The following is a 16603-nucleotide window of genomic DNA, read 5'->3' as shown; positions in this document are numbered from 1 at the left end:
TAAGTAAAGTTAGGTGTTGCTTAATTTCAGCCAGTGTGGACGTTTGTAGCCATTGAAGGCAGAGCTTGCCCACGCTGTAGGTGGTTACTATCCCTGGATGTTGTCTTTGGGAATATCTAGGGTCTGGCCTAGTCCATGTGAACCCCTGTATTTTGTTCAGGAATCTGTCTTGACAGTTATTTGTATCTGTGGGCCAGATCAACCATTTTTTCCATTCAGGATCTGTTCTGTTTTGGTTTAAAATATGGTTTACGTCTATCTCAACATCTTTAGAGCTATTACTGTACACTGTTGGCTTTGGAATAGACGGTTTGTTCAAATCTTTGATTTTGGCTAAGCCAAGACAGGTAGTTTGTTGAATAGTGTCGTTCAAAAATATAATTTGTTCTGGGATCATGCAGGCTCTAAACAATGATTCTATACCTTGTACTTGCCAATCTCTTGTACCCCAAACAGTTTTTGCTTCAATAATATTGTTCCAGAAATCAAACCCAAATGTATTCATTTGTTCAAAGAATGAATCGGAATATATCAATTTTGTGTTTGTAAGCATGGTCTTCATACCTGTCTCATTTGACAATTTGAAATAAAATGTTTCTGCATTACTTGTGTTAAACCCTGAAAAGTATGAATATTTATCATAAAATGTTTTCGAGCTATCTTTTGGAGGAGTAGCACAATGTTCCCATTGGTTATAATTCAAAACATTTCTAGGTTGTGCAGATTTATGTAGATAATGGTTACCATAGTGGTTATAGCAGAACTTCTGATCATAATTAGACGAACCCTGCAAATAATCATGTTCTGTGAATTTAGCAGACATCACAAGATCAGACATCATATCATTAATACTTTCAAAGTCCCAATCATCAGCAAATGAGCTCGGTTTTACAAAGTCACTCAATGAGATCTTGAATTGGTGTGGATACTTCAGGATTTCAACCGGACCATAGATTTCATAATCAGTTTTGTCCCATGCTACACCGCCTGGTATAGGATTGGCTGTGAAGTTCACTGAAGAAAGTTCTCTTTTCTCGATGTGTGAAGATGTGTGTGGTTTAAGGACCAAGTTGATTTTCTGGCTTGCTGTGTCCATTTTAGCATATTTTCCTTCAATGAAATGTCCCAAGCATAGTACTAAGATGAGCCAAAGAATGAGGATAAATGCACCGAAGGCCACCCAAAATTCAATCCATGGAGAAATCAGATAGGTTTCTTTCAGCTGATGAAAAAGTTCCTTAGCTTTGTCTTTAAAAGTTTTTGCTGATGGCTGTTTCTTTGCTTCACTCAGGTCTTCAGATGAATCATCGAAGTTGATGAAGTAGCCGGATGCTATTCTGTCAATTGTTCCAATTGCTTTTGGATTTTGCTTTGTTTCATTGGCAAAGTCTGCAGTTACATCATCATAGGTTGTTGTTTCTTGATGAAAAGTTTTAATTTGGGTTTTAAGAGGTTCAAGTTCCATTGCTTTGTTGCATAGTCCTTGTTGATTCACTGTAGATATTCCAAAGGTGATCAGTCTTCCAGTTTGAGCCTCTGTATTCGTAGCAAACATTGGTGTTCTGCTACTTCTTGGGAGTCCACTTGGCCTACTGTTTGTTATCGGCCACATGATTGTGGTTTAACCAGGTCGATGGATACAACTCGGTTCTCCTTTTTACCAGCAAGGGGCGGTAGTACTACTGATCTTGTCCCGTTGATAGACAAGACAGGAGCTGCTTTTCTGTAAGAAGGCCCAAATTCCTTCTTTACCGCGATCTTTTCTCTGACTAGATCCCCGACTTTTGGAATCCAGACAGGCCTTGCTGGGACAGGTGGTTTCTCTTCAGTGGTTGTTGGCTGTTGTTTCAGCCTTATGTTGCTCAGGTCTTTTCTTGTTTCATTTAAGTCCTGTAAAATAGCCAAACGATCTTTGATATCAAAGCTTTTGTCTTTAACCACTGAAGTCTGACTATCAAGATCTTGGATCATCATTCTAGTCCCGAACAATAGTTCGTACGGACTGAACCCTTTCAGAGAATTCCTTGGCAGGTTATTTAGACTACGTTGGACACTTATTAAATGTTTGACCCACCCAGCTCCCGAACCTAATACCTTTTCCGTTATAGATTGCTTTATGTCTTGGTTTTTTCTTTACACCATCCCGTATCCCTCAAAGGAAGTGAGAAGAGTCCCGCTATGCAATGCTCATTTGGCCATGCTTCCCCATAAGCTTGAGGGCTTAAAGGAATACATTAGTCAAAACGTAGCATGCTCCTAGCGTATATGCCATTATAGACTTGCAAATCCTTTTATAACAGTCCAGACGTCAGCCGAGCGCTGGGGTCTACATTATAAGTGAAAATTAGTCTTTTTATGTTAATATAGCGCTTTTTTCATGATGGGTGCTTTCTTATTGTTGTTGTTTATCTGGATTGAAATGCCATGGCAATAGTCCTCCCCGCTCGCCACTGCGATCTCTATTGCAGTCTGGGCAGTTTATTACAAAAATGTGATGATGCAGGCTCATGCCTGGCCACCAGTACACTGATTGTAATTCTTCCAGAGAATCTTTTTGTTTAAGGTGTCTGAGACCCTCACCCATATGTGCGTCTGCTATTAACAAGCCTCTCCTGTCCGTGTTTGGAATTACTCTATCCCCCACTCCAGGGATTCGAGCAAAAGGGACTGAGTTTGCATCGATTATGTATGTATAATTGAGTGGATAATTGATCGGTAACGCTGAGCAGTCGCCTTTTGATGACGTTTTCACCGCCAGCACAGTTTCACCGTCAATGTGTTTTACTGTACGCTTTTTTGTAGCTACGGAAGCCGGTTTAGTTGCTCCCGCTGTGGCTGTCTCAGCCAATGAATTCCCTGCAACGTGAACGACATCACGCTGATGACTCAGTGAATGTATCACGTGAGTTTTTGGTAGTTCTTTCTTTAAAAGAACTATTTGTTCCCAAAGTGCTTTCTGCTTTATTGTGGCACCTGTGTCATCTTTGTAACCGTTTTGAATCCATTTTATCAAATCGTGATTGTATGTTTTGACGCAGTAATACGAATCGCACACAATAAGTGTCGGGAATTCGCGTTCGGCATTATCTAGCGCCATTTTTAATGAAATTATTTCAGTTTGTTGTTCTGAATTATTTTCCACTGAGTGTTTTTGTAAGTAGAGGTCTTAATTTACCTCCGCGCCACACTTCTTTTACAATTTCGCATGTGGCGTTGTAAGCCAGCTCTCCCCAAACTGAGGGTTGAGCATACCCGTCTGTATATATTACACAGGCGTACTGTCGTAAAGGCAGAATGTCGATTGGCAGAGGGTATTCTCTCTCATATTCTAGATATTTTAATTCTTTCATTTCTGGGTCAAAATAGTATTTTACTTTGTCTGTAGCAACAGAATTTACCCATTGTATCCATTCTGGATTTAGTGCAGTTGTCGGTAAATTACATGGTGTTGTTAATGCCTCAAAAGCTGATTCTGCTGTTCTGACTGTAACCTGTCTACCGTCTGCTTGGTATTTTGCTTTTACTACAGCTGTTTGAACCACATGAACAATATTTTCTTTAATGCTGAACCTTTTTTCAGCTTCTGTGTACACATGTGATTTGTATGCTATTGGTACCTTCTCTCCCTCATTAGAGGTCAGGTATGTGAATCCGCATCTTCCTGGGATGACTCGAATCACAAGGTTGCGTGTGTTGTCACGTGTTTGTAGTTTTGTTTTAACTAACATATCTGTTTGTAATGATCTCAAAATTTCTGTGTGTTTTTGAGTCCAATTGATTCTTTTAAAATCTGGTTTTATTAGATCATAGAGAGGTTTAATTCTCTCTGCATAATTTATAATGTAAGTTCTTCTGAAGTTTAGGAAGCCTAGAATTGATTGTAAGTTTTTCAGTGTTCTAGGTGCTTGGATTACAGCACATTTCTCTAGGAAATTGTCAGCCAGGCTTTTGCCTTCACTTGATAGTTCATATCCTAAAAACAGTACTGTTAGATGGGCAATTCTTGACTTTTTAAAGTTGAATTTGTAACCCTCTGCTGCGAACCCAAGTATTATGGTGTTCACTCTCTTCAAGTGAGTATCCAAGTCATCATCTGTTAGATAGATGTCGTCGACATAAGATAATGCCTCGTCATCATATGTTTGTAGTAATTCTGTTACTCTCGCTGAGAATAATCCTGGGCTGTTCTTGAACCCCTGGGGCAAACGACAGAAATTCTTTTGCGTGCCATTTATTGAGAAGACCGTCAAATATCTGCTCACTGGTGCTATATTTTGACAAAAGAATCCATTAGAAATGTCTAATGTGGTTTTGTATTTTTTGCGCACTATGTTATTCATTAGTGCAGCACTATGCGAGTTTTTGTACTGCAAATGTTTTGCAACATGAGTTAAGGTGTCTGTAGTCCAAAACAAGACGATATGAATTGTCTAGCTTGGAGACAGGAAAGAAAGGATTATTCATTTGTGAGGTGCAAGTTTCAATCACCCCCTGCTATTCAAGTTGATCTAGGATCTCTTTTACCTGTTTTTTAGCTTCTCGCTTAATCGGGTACTGCCTCTGTGCAGTAGGTTGTGATTTTAACTGGATTTTGTGAGGAGGAGAGTCCTCATCCCATCCCACATGATTTTTATATAAGGCAGGGGCTTGAGCTACTGCCCACTTTCTTGCAAGTGTATATTTTTTATGAATTGGAATATGGTTTGAGAAGGCAGGCATAATTATTTCTTCGCCATGTGGGCACTCCCTGACAAACTCTGGAGGCCAGTCTCGTTCAGCTAGAAGGATGTCATAGCCCTTGGACAGATTATCCCAAAATAGTCCCCTTATTTTTCTAGTCTTATCCCCTTCTATACGCAATGTTATTTCATATATTTTATGAGGTTTGCTAACTCTGGTATCTGCAGTTTCCACCTGAATGTATTCATTCGTGTCCACTGTCTCCAGATGATTCATAAGGACTTTGCGAGCTATGCTCACTTCTGCTGCGCTGTCTAGCATTGTCTGAGCCCATTCTCCGTTTTTCAGCTGTGTCCTCAGTATTCTCGGCATTGTTGATTACTTTAATACTGGCTACCTTCTTTTTTGGAAATTTTAATTTTTTATTCAGATGAGCAGGTTCTGTCTTTGGACTTGACGTGCTCTTCCCTTTGTTCTGATCGTCCTCTTCTTTCCGATTTCTGCGAGGAAGTCTGAAAAGATTGAGAGGGACGTGTATCAATATCTTGATATCTATCAGGTTTCTTTATATTATCCCTATTTCTAAGGTTGATTTTTTCACAGAGGGCTCCCTTTGGGGAGACTTGCGTCCTTGGTCGGGAGATCTTTCTCTCCGCCGAGGAGACCTTCCTCTGGACTGGAATCTTTTTTCTTTAGGACTGGATTGTTTATTTCCATCCCAGCTCTTTTTTGAGTGTTTAAATTATTTTTTATAAATACTTTTTCAGGACTTTCAACTAGTTGGGGTTTCACTGGTATTCCACCCAAACTATCTCTTCCTAGTTCTTCATAGGATTTTTCTATGATTCTGGCAATTTCAGATGGTTGGTCTGCTATATTTGTCTCTTTTAACCTCTGGCGAATCGCCACATTTGCTGCTTCTCCCTTTATGTTGGCTAATAATATTGCAGAGACCTGCTTGAAGTCTTTCAGTAATTTCATACCGAGATTTAAAGCGGGTTCTGGACCGTATTCATCTTGAATCTGTTTTAGCACATCTGGTATTACTGACATGGATGGTACACCATGTGTTTTTGTGTAAATGGAAGCAAAGACTGTTCCCCAAGTGTCACAGTCCTCCACATGTGGTGCGATTCCCATTGGAAGACAGATAGTCAGAATCCTATGTTTCTCAACAGGGGTGGTATCTGGAAACACTGCCTCTATTTGAGTTATTTTTTGTGCTAGCCAGAAAGGAATTTGTTCCCGTTTTGCGGGTACCTTACCTAGACAGGACTGTATGTTCTGTGGTGTAATTTTATTTGTGTTCCCCGGATGACTGGTCAACTGTGGAATTTTAATAGCTGAAGTCCGCATTACATATTGGACTAATTGTCTATGTATTTTTATTAATTGTTTTAGCTGTGCTAAAAGTTCTGGTGCAGGCATTTCTTCAATGTCTGGATGTGGTGTGTATCCGGCTAGGACCGGCCACGTTGCTCCTGGTCTACCTAGTGGACTGAGCCTGGTGATGTGATTATTATGTTTTAGGGCGCCATTAAACAAGAGCAGGTGCTCTTGGAATTTGAGTGGTATTTCCACCTCCTCGAAAGGAGTGTACTCATTAGGAGGTTCCTCTATTTTGTAATAGTGGAAGTCCTTTGTTACAGCGTTTGCTGCTGGAAAGTTTATCCATGAATAGAATACCTCTGTCTGCCGATATTCGTGTGCCTCAATTACGAATATGACTGTACCACCTCTTGGTGTCAGTCCATTTTCTATAAGCTTTAGGGTTATAGATTTCCTTATGTTGACCGGGATGAGTATTATATCTGGGTCATTTTCCTGCAGAGTATTATCTGCTTCTAGGAGTTCAGCTGCTAGTCTAACTGTCTCCCTCTCTTCTTCACTTTCTGTCATTTTACTGACAGGAAGGTTATTCTGTTTGTTTGCAGATCAGGTTTCTATGGAAACAAAGATTAGATGCACAATATTTTGGAACAGTGTATCCTTCAACGTTGAGTAAACCAAGAACCATACATAGGAGTCTCCTCCTGCGAGGTTTGGCGGATATGACCTTTCACCCACTCCAGACGTCTTTGGAGTATTATGGGAAAAAAGGGGTCTGTGTGAAAAAGCACGACTGAGTTACTCTAATGTCTTGCGTTAGTTTTATCGCCTATCCAAACGGTTGGGCGCCATGTAGTGTAGTTCCTATTATCCCAATAGGCTCTGCGCATTGGAATAATATCTTCAATAGTATAGACCTAGGGCAGAGGTTAACTAGGTTTTCTACCGACGATATTAGACTTAAAGGTTTGTGTTTGCCAGCTAGCTCAGAGTTCACTAGAAACTTTCTCAAATAGACAAGGAGGATTTTAACCTCCCTGGATAGACAAGAAGGGATTTAGTTTCTGACAACCATAGAACATGACAACTTTGCTCTCCCCTAATCAAGAGTGTATCTCTAGAGTCGTGTGAAAACAATAGACCACTTATTTTACTCAGTCAGTACGTGCATTCTTAGTTTCACCAGTTTGTAGAGAAATAAGAGGTGGGCATGGTTCAATAAAAGATGTTATTTATTGATCAGTCTCTTTTCTCATACAAGAGAAATTAATCGCTATTATTGCAATACTTGTAGTTAAGTAAAGTGCATACAGTAGAGACAGAATTATAAAATAATACTGTAAAAGCATTGATATGGTTTCTGAGCCATATGATACTTTAAAATGGATAAAATAGATACATACATATATACATTTGACTAATCGTACTCAACTGGTGCTTCTAACCACGCCTACCCCAATGTACCTGACCTAAGCCTAATAGGTGGGCGGGAGTAGATAAGTAGCAGTTTAAGTTAAGTTTGTTTTGCCAAGGGACTGATTCGAGAATTCTCTGCAAGGGGTTATTCAGTTCTGTACCTGAGATCTAGAATGATGGAAGACTGGTATCTCTTATCCCAGGTCTTGATATTCCAGCTGCCTGCGAGGGCTGCATGGAAGCGCCGGAGCTGGATTTCTCGGCAGGAGAAAGACAGTATCTCGTTCTCAGCGCGTCAGGAAGGCGGGGCAGCGTCTGTGGGCTTCGCTCTCTGCTGGGCTCCTCAGCACGTCTCGCTGCTCCGATCTCGTCACCACCGCATGTGTTTGCTTAAGGCAATGTCGGTAATATTTATACCTGAAAGGTGCCGAGATTGACGTAAGGATGGACATATATACGTCAATAAGGATGTCATATGAACGGGCTCGTTCGCACATTCTTTTGCTGAAGTTCTCGGTGAAATCAAAACAATGGTTATGGGAATTTCCCAGGTCGCTGTAGGTTTGATTTGTTTTGAGAACTCCGTATGCCTTATCAGGGGCTGGAGGAATATCGCTTGTCTAATTAGATGGCATGCGTTATGACCTAATCAGATAACGCGCTTCTGTGCCGTGGTGTGGCTTAATCAGATAACGGTTTTTGCACCGTTGGATGGCTGCTAGTTGATTATTAACCAAACCAGGGTCAGGAATAGGGGAATCGATACAGTACCTATAGGAATACATCACACCACAGTTGATGGACAGAATGCAGAACAATGTCATACATTTACCCCAGTACAGAGATCTGGACCTAAATCCATCGTTTTTTTGCACTCCACACCTCCCCAGTTCAGACATGGCCATATGCAAATCAGCCTTGACCCCGTGCCTCATGGGAACAGTCCAGCCCGAACTGCCAAGCCATGTCTTTCCTGGACCGGAATCAAGCATCCTAGGACCCGTTTCTGGCTATCAGCCGTCTTCAGCCAGGATAGCTTGACACATCAACTGTTGTTTTTGCATTTGTCACTCCGAGTGGGATGGGTATGCTCAGACGTGAGTCCCATGCTCTCCACACCACTGGAGTCAAGCTCAAGTGCACAATAAATTACAGTCTCAGTGATGTAAACCGCATCACTCAAGTTGCAGTGTGATTGAATATATTTGTGATATGGGTTGAGGCATTTATAGTTATCATTGTTGTGTTCTAAACCTTTTGACTTCCTGTGGACACTCATTTTATCATTTCATCATTAATTGAACCATAGGACAACACCCCCCCACCCCGCAAATCAATTTTGGAACCTGGGGAACACCGCTGAGTCATTACTGGAAGCTGGGGACATCGCCCCAGGCATATTCAATGATGTGATCTGATTTTATTTATTCGCAAACACATTTTTAAAAAACTTTAATGTAAATTTTAAAGCTAATTTTGGAGCTATTCTAAATCCAATTGAGACCTCATCGTCCATACTACATTTTATTTGATGCACATGAACTTCGTCCATGAATCGTTATGTGGTTAGTAACTCTAGTAACTTACATTTTTGCATTCAAATTCAAAGTCCGTCTTAAAATTTTCCATGTTGCTCTTTACTTTACATACACTTTATTAATCTGTTAATAATATTGAATTTTGTAAGTCGTCGTTCCCCAACTTCCCACCCCACCCCACCCCCACCACCTCCGGGTTGGCTAAACAGGCCCCCAGGTTAAGAGCCATTGTTATAGAACAATGCACAGGAGTTGCTTCCGTGCTTTCTGTGCGTTCTTCTTTCTTGGCTGGAGAGGTACTTTATTTTCAAAAATCTAGTTTAGTCCTATTTTCTAAATATTTTCTGATAAAATACTGAACCCAACGCAATATCTTTTTTTTATTTTTTATTAAAAAGATCTTTTTTTATGAACATTTCATATTGTTTTGCAGTCGATGCTTAGAGTGAAGCCCTGTCAATGTGTATTTCTGTTTCCTTAACCAAAGCACGACAGAAGTTTAACAGAAACCTTAAAATGAAAAGAAGTCCTCTATACTTTGCGTTCAGCATGTTAACTGGATTCGTGGCCCCTAATGATTCAGCTGCTGACTTAACTGCCCTTTCTTGCTGGACTTTTCTTTCAGTGTCCTTTAGGAGGGATGAAATGTGGCCCGAGGATCGGCATGACTACGAACATATTCCTCGACAACGTATGCCACCTCGAGGGATGCATCCTGATGTAAGTATTTCTCCCAGTTATCGCCCTGTGGTAAACACCTTTGCATTAAGTAATTGATTACATGCGAGAACCTGATTTACCGAAGTTTGTTCTTGGTTCACCTTGTGTTTCATCCGCTTATCCCATACATTTGAGCGTTCCCTGCTTTTTTTGTGAATGTGCATTGACCCGTAACACAGTGGTGTAGCCGGTGTGTCCTGGGCCCTAGTGCAAATAAAAAATGGGATCTCTGATTTGAATCACAAAATACTCTAATAATAGAGGTTCTGTGCGCCCCTTAGACCCCTGGGCCCCGGTGCCACTGTCCTGCTGCACCAGTGTAAGCTACCTAGATCCCTGGTCTGAAATTGTATGATGTCCCAGGACGTTCTACGCATAATACGATAATATTCATGTACCTCAAAATCAAAAGCTTACCAGCTAGATGCAGATGAGAAAGTGTTTGAAAGCAACAGCTTGCAAGCCACTGGACAGTGCTGACGAAATAGAACATGCACAAATAAGGGAATAAGCCTGACATAAAATGTAAAACCCTGCAAAGGCTCATCCTCTGCTGCCTTCTCAATACAACTGCTTCTCTATACAACTGCTTCTCTATACAACTGCTTTATTTTATTTGTCCAGGTGTTTCAATGTATGATTAAAAAAAAAGCAATGCCAGAGTAGAAAAGTTTTTAACTTGTAACTTTGGTTTTGCAGCATTTATTTTCAAAGAGTACTACAGCGTCAACTGCGCTTCTCTGCTCTGTATGATTTCCTGATTTAATTTTACATTATTCTGAAGCCTATACCTGGCTAAAAACACCTGAGCGCTGAACAATCAAAACCAAATGAATACACCATTTACATTGCATAATTCAAAGCAGATTCATCCTGGTCAAGAATTGTACACTAAAATCAAACAAAAAAAGGATTTAAATAGAATATCTTTCAGTAGCTGGAAAGTACAGAAGTCCTTACATGTTACACCACAGCACTCATATTAGAATAAATGCGCTGTACGTATTTAGACGTTTCTGCCAGCACCTGAGATCTTAATAGTTTAAGTACCTTCCGCTTAGGTACAGTGAATAAGAAGGCGGAGGGTGGGGGTGTTACTGACAACCATTTCATTGCCTTGCAGGTAGAGAAAATAAAACTATTACAACCCTCTTCACCCCCACCCAAAATAGGGAGCTCTATGGGACCAGAAGCTGTCTGTCACCTGAAAGTTGGGAAGGAAAACAGCTCCATTTTCCACAGTACTCTATTGAGACATATCTGTCCTCATTCCTCCCCTTTCTTTGACTGAGAGGAGGTTAAGAAAAGTTAAACTCAGTTCATTTTTTTCAATTTTTTTTTATAGATTAGGCTTCCCTTTCAGCAAAATCAAAGGGAGGATCCCAGACAGCAAAGTCTCAAGCGGCTGCTTCAGCCCACAAATGACCCGTTCTGTTTGTCTGGCCTTCTCCCAATGTTCTATCCAAGGTGCTAATTACAATTATATATCTTGCTATTTTACAAGACTAGGCTCCTCGGCAGGTGTTCAGGGTTTTGGGAACAAGGTCTACTTTACCAAAACACATAGTTTACATTTCTACTATATTAGTGTGGCACCCTAGATTTTATTTTTTAATCTATTTAGGCTCTTGATGGAGAGCGGCAAGACCCAAGATAGTGGGAGGCAGAGTGCTTTACAGAGACTTGGCATAGAGCAACATTTAGACAAGTACGGTAAAATCAGGAAATGGAGATCCTCAAAAGAGGGTGTTATCTCTGTTGTGCAGAAGTTGAGAAGACCAAATTACAATGGATATATTGCCTAAGTAAGGACTTTTAGGAAATACTGTTTGAAGTCCCTTTTACAATCCGATATTGATGTGGCCTTTCAGATATGTGTTGAAATAAAATTCTAGATCCTTCAAACATTTCCATGGTACGCTTGTTTCAGGGTGGAGATCTTTTTCAATCTGGGTGTGTCAAGTTTGAGCAAGGCATGAGTTCTTAAAGGTTTGTTTTTACTAGAGGGCTGAAATATTTAAAATAAGTGTTCAGGTTTTTTCAAATGAACCACTTTGTATATGATGCATGCAGTCTTAAATGCAGAGCAACAGCTCATGGGATGCCATCTTAGGGAGAAAGCACTGATGTTGTGCTCGGAGAACATATTGTATTGGAATCCACATGGGCTACTTAGTGCAGGACGGGTTTGAGGAGACCTGGTTGATAATTAGACACTCTGGTAAGCAGCACATTTCTGTAGTTTATAAATGAGATGACAAAGTCTACGACAGCTAGTTAAAGTCTTCTTTTGGCAGGAAAGGTTCGTCACTACTGAGATGTTCTGATGGATAGTTCAAACTACAGATTCCCCACCTTGTGAATATTCTCTCAGGTGTCAGATTGGATCTGGAAAAATCAAAAGCAGTGATCCTGCTCGCTGGTAGGTGATGTGCGACTCCACACCAGTGTTGTCCAACTCCGAAAGTGATGAGCAGGGATTCATATAAGCACCACCCAGATGCGCTGAAGTCGGTTCCTTTCTTTCTGCTCCTTCAGACACAGATCCAGAGCGCTACTCCTCATCTCTGAAGAGTTATTTTTCCCCCCAAAATTGTTTTTTGCCAGTGTGCTAGAAAACGATGTCGCTTCACAAAATGACCAGGTTTACACCTTGTAAGGACTCGTAAAAAAAAAAAAGAAAAAGGTTTGTGAAAGATCCTTACAAGGTAATCTTATGGTGCTTGGGCTCAGAACAAGTCTCGGAGGCCTGTGTAGACTGCACCCAGATGTGAGGCGGAACTCTGCGTTGCCAAACATCTGAAAACTCTGCACCGGGCCAGATCGAAGTCGGAAGGAATATTTCTCACTATATGTTATCGAATGTCACTGGCCCTGTGTACTGCTACCACCTACTTAGTCAGAAACTCTACTAACTAGTATTTTAATCCAAACAATGTACCATCGTGGAGAGCAATATGTAAACGTTCATACAGTTCTCACAATATGTTCCTTTATTCTTTTATTAGACAATGTGCACAATCTTGGTCACTTTCATTACACTATATAATACATGGGTCAATAAAATGTCTTTGTACATTTGATGATGAGGAGCCCTTGAGTCTACATACATGCAAAACCCATCATTCATCATATGTCATGATAAAATTCTTGTTTCATCCAATCTGCTGTTCATGTAATAACTATTCTCCAATGTTTCCCAATTTAGAAATCCTCCCTGACCTGTACAACCACAGCCAATAAGTGTTTCGTGGCGGTAATCTGATTTTTCGGGCTGTTACAGAAACACACACAAGGTAGAAGATGAACAATCCAGTACTCCTAACATACACAATTATCAAAATATTTTAGAACTTCACTGAAATGTGCATGCATATTTTTTGATTCCTTAAACTAGGATGCACATTACATTAATAATTTTTTTTTTCAAAAGGAAAGCGATTCTTATAATTATTTAATTTGTGATACATTCCTTCCCAATGTTCCACATTTCAGTCAAGGGAGGAGTTAAGATGTTGTTGATGTTACATTTAAAAATGTCCTAAAGGGTATATGAGTACTTGAATACAGTACAGAATTAAACATAGAAAAAAATTAAATATACACAGTACATGATCTTATTGTATTTACAAAGTGATGATCGTTCATTTTTTTCAGTATACAATCTATAGATGGCAACTATTTCTCACGTAATATGATTCAAGTTATGCACATTCCACTGTTTGTGCCATTAATCTTCATTTAGAATCCTGTCTCAAATTTGTATTTTCCCCACTTGTCCTCAAATACTAATTAGCTAGGGATGAGGTTGTTATATCTCACCTAGGACATGGCATTGTTACTTCCTTCCAAGGTATTCAAAAAGTTGCATTTAGGTTTTTTTTATTTGGCAATTTACATTCTGATGCCCTCTATTTGGATCTCTTTATCAGAGTTGGTAGAAATTAATAATTGAAGTTTTGCATTATCCTAAAAAAGTTAGAGAACAGGTATCAATCTATCTTTTGAGTTGGATCCTAAAGTTTTTAAATGTAAGAACCCCATATATCATACCTTACAGTTCTCAAATGATTAAAACAAATCATCCAGAATGTTTTGTATCCGTTATGAACTGGAGGATTTGTTGATCAAGTGTGCGGCACAGCAGTGGGTGCCAAGTTTGATACTCCTCATACCAACCACTTTATGGGTTGGTATGGGTATGTGTGAGAAGGAGCATTCTTAGAATGAGGTTCTGTATGATGATTATAATGGCGTTGAATTATTGATGACATATGGAGAATTGTTTGAGTGGCTCAGAAGAACTACCATATATTTCTTATCAGGAATTACATAAATGTAGAGTTAACATTGTAATAACATTGTACCTCAATAACTCTTTGTGATTTAGAATTGTCTGTCGAAGACCATAAACTTATGACCAAACCATAAAGAAAGGAATCTGCTAGCAATAACATTCTCCATTATAATCCTGGACATCCTTATAATCAAAAGAAAAATATTCCTTATGGTGAACTAATAAGACCTAAGAGGAGTTACAATGAAGAGAAAGATTATTGGAAGGTCGAATCTGAGACTATCAATAGAGTAAAGATGAAGGCTATCCTGCCAAAATATGGGTACAGTCAGTGAAAAAAACGCAGGATGTGAAGAGACTGACATTTTTAAAGGATCAAGATAAAAAAGATCATAACCACAAACAGACTACATTCTAAAAGTAGATAAGGATCTAAATAAACTCATCAGCACAAACCGCTAGTGACATATAGAAAGATGTAAACATTGATAAACTTTCTTAGTCCCAGTGACACTTCATAGTATGCTAAAATGAACTCAGTAGGATGGCTGATTGATAAACATCAGGAATGTTATTGTAATAACTATGGGCCCAGTTACGAGTTTGTGTGCCCCCCCAATACCGAGACTCGCCACCGCCCCCCTATTTTTTGCTTTTATATTGTCATCTACATATGGGAGACAATATCTGGGATCCACCATTTGCCCCTTCAAAAAACATAACAAGCATAATAATGCTATCAAAATTAAAGATAGAAAATCTCATATCAGTCAATATTTCCAAGAAAAACATGAACATAAGAATATGATAAAGAAGTCTGTTATTGGTATTGATCACATAGCAGTGTATCACGGATTGTGTGCTAGAATGCATAGATTGCAATTAAAAAAGAGAGCTGGTGGATTGAAACAACTGTAGCCTAACTGGAGAAAGAGAATTTCATACTACATTCTGAATATTGATGTGTCAGGATGAAATGCTGGATTATTGTAGAATAGAGTAATATTAGCTAGAGAAATAATGATGTGTGAAATGAAATGAATAAAGAATTATTTTCTGGAAGGGCTATGAAGTTGATTTTAAGATATGAATTGCAACATGGGAATATTAGAACTAGGTACTATCACTAAGCAGACCCTCCAGGATATCGCGATTTCGCGATTTGCCGCGAAATCGGCACTTTTTAAAAAATGCCGCGATTTTTACAAAAATGCCCGCGAAATCGGCATTTTTGTAGAAATCGCGGCATTTTTCGCTATATCCTGGGGTGTCTGCTTTATCAGCAGCATTGGAGAGGCACAGCGGGATGGCAACCCTCACACCTCCAGCCCTTGATGACCTGTTAAGAGGGGCTCGAGGGTGACTGACAGGGAGGGGCTGCAGGTTCAGGAGCAGAGACATCTATTCACATGCAAACAGCCCTGAATGTGTCATGTCTCTGCTATTTAGAGGGGGGCTCACACATTCCATTTCTACCCAGGGCCCCAAACATCCGAGACTCGGCCAGATTACACCCCTGATTACACCGAGGCAGCACGTGGTTCTCTTCACAGAGCCTGCTGCAGAGATCCGTTTGAACTTACTGGTCTTTCATCGAGTTCCATCAGGGTCGGCTCTGCTTCCCCCTTCCAGAACTGGACGATAATACCTGCAAACCTTCGAGCACCGTCATCCATCCTCGCCATGACAGCAACCAATCACCCATCAGTGCTGTAATGAACCCCCCACTTAAACAGCTTAAGTGAGGGCCGCCACTCCGCCTAATTGGCTGGTGAACTGAGTCCCCCTAAATAGTGAATTAGTTGTTTATGGGCCTCTTCTGCCTGCTGGGCTGCTGACTAACTGCTCATAAATAATACTGATAGGGTCGCCAGGCTTGATTGACGAGGGTGGGAGGTGGACTGACATGCACAGCAAAGGAAACAGAGTAGGAGACATGATGGTAATTGGGGAAAATACAGACAGGGGGAAAAAAAGTCGACATGAGAGAGAGAGGTAAGAGAGGAAGTAAGGATGAGGGACAAAAGATGGGTAGATACGGAGAGAAAAGAAAAAAGGGGAAGAAAATGGAAGGGAAGGAAACGAGAAAAGAAATAAGGAAGAGAAGATGAGAGGTAGGACGGAAGGAGGAATGAATGAATGGATGGATGGAAGGGGGGCTCACACATTCCATTTCTACCCAGGGCCCCAAACATCCGAGACTCGGCCAGATTACACCCCTGATTACACCGAGGCAGCACGTGGTTCTCTTCACAGAGCGTAATTACTGTCACTAAATTGTAAGCAAACCTCGGTTCTTCAAATGATGATGAGGGGGTGGGTGAAAGGATGAATGGATGATGAGGGGAAGGATGGATGGATGATGAGGGGAAGAATGGATGGATGAAGAGTGGGTGGGTAGATGGATGGATGGATGATGAGGGAAAAGGATGGATGGATGATGAGGGAAAAGGATGGATGGGTGATGAGGGGAAGGATGGATGATGAGGGGAAGGATGGATGATGAGGGGAAGGACAGATGGATGGATGGATGGATGGATGATGGGTGGGTGAAAGGATGGATGGAAGGAAGGATGGCTAAGTGAAAGGGTCGATGGAGAGAGAAAGGGAGGATGGATGGATG

The 16603-nt window shown here is 40.4% G+C and overlaps 1 protein-coding gene across 5 annotated transcripts in view; it reads left to right on the top strand.

The window, feature by feature from the left end:
* The window catches only part of PPHLN1 (periphilin 1), a 715827-nt gene that overhangs the window by 99705 nt on the left and 599519 nt on the right, over positions 1 to 16603 (top strand). For all 5 annotated transcript variants that reach the window (XM_078674289.1, XM_078674291.1, XM_078674288.1 and 2 more), the window contains one exon: positions 9589 to 9683. In XM_078674289.1, the coding sequence (XP_078530415.1) occupies positions 9589 to 9683 (95 nt within the window). The remainder of the gene's footprint in view (positions 1 to 9588; positions 9684 to 16603) is intronic.

The sequence above is a fragment of the Lissotriton helveticus genome, chromosome 1_1 (genome assembly GCF_964261635.1).
Source record: "Lissotriton helveticus chromosome 1_1, aLisHel1.1, whole genome shotgun sequence".
NCBI classification, from domain to species: Eukaryota; Metazoa; Chordata; class Amphibia; order Caudata; family Salamandridae; genus Lissotriton; species Lissotriton helveticus.
This window is presented reverse-complemented; position numbering and strand designations above follow the sequence as displayed.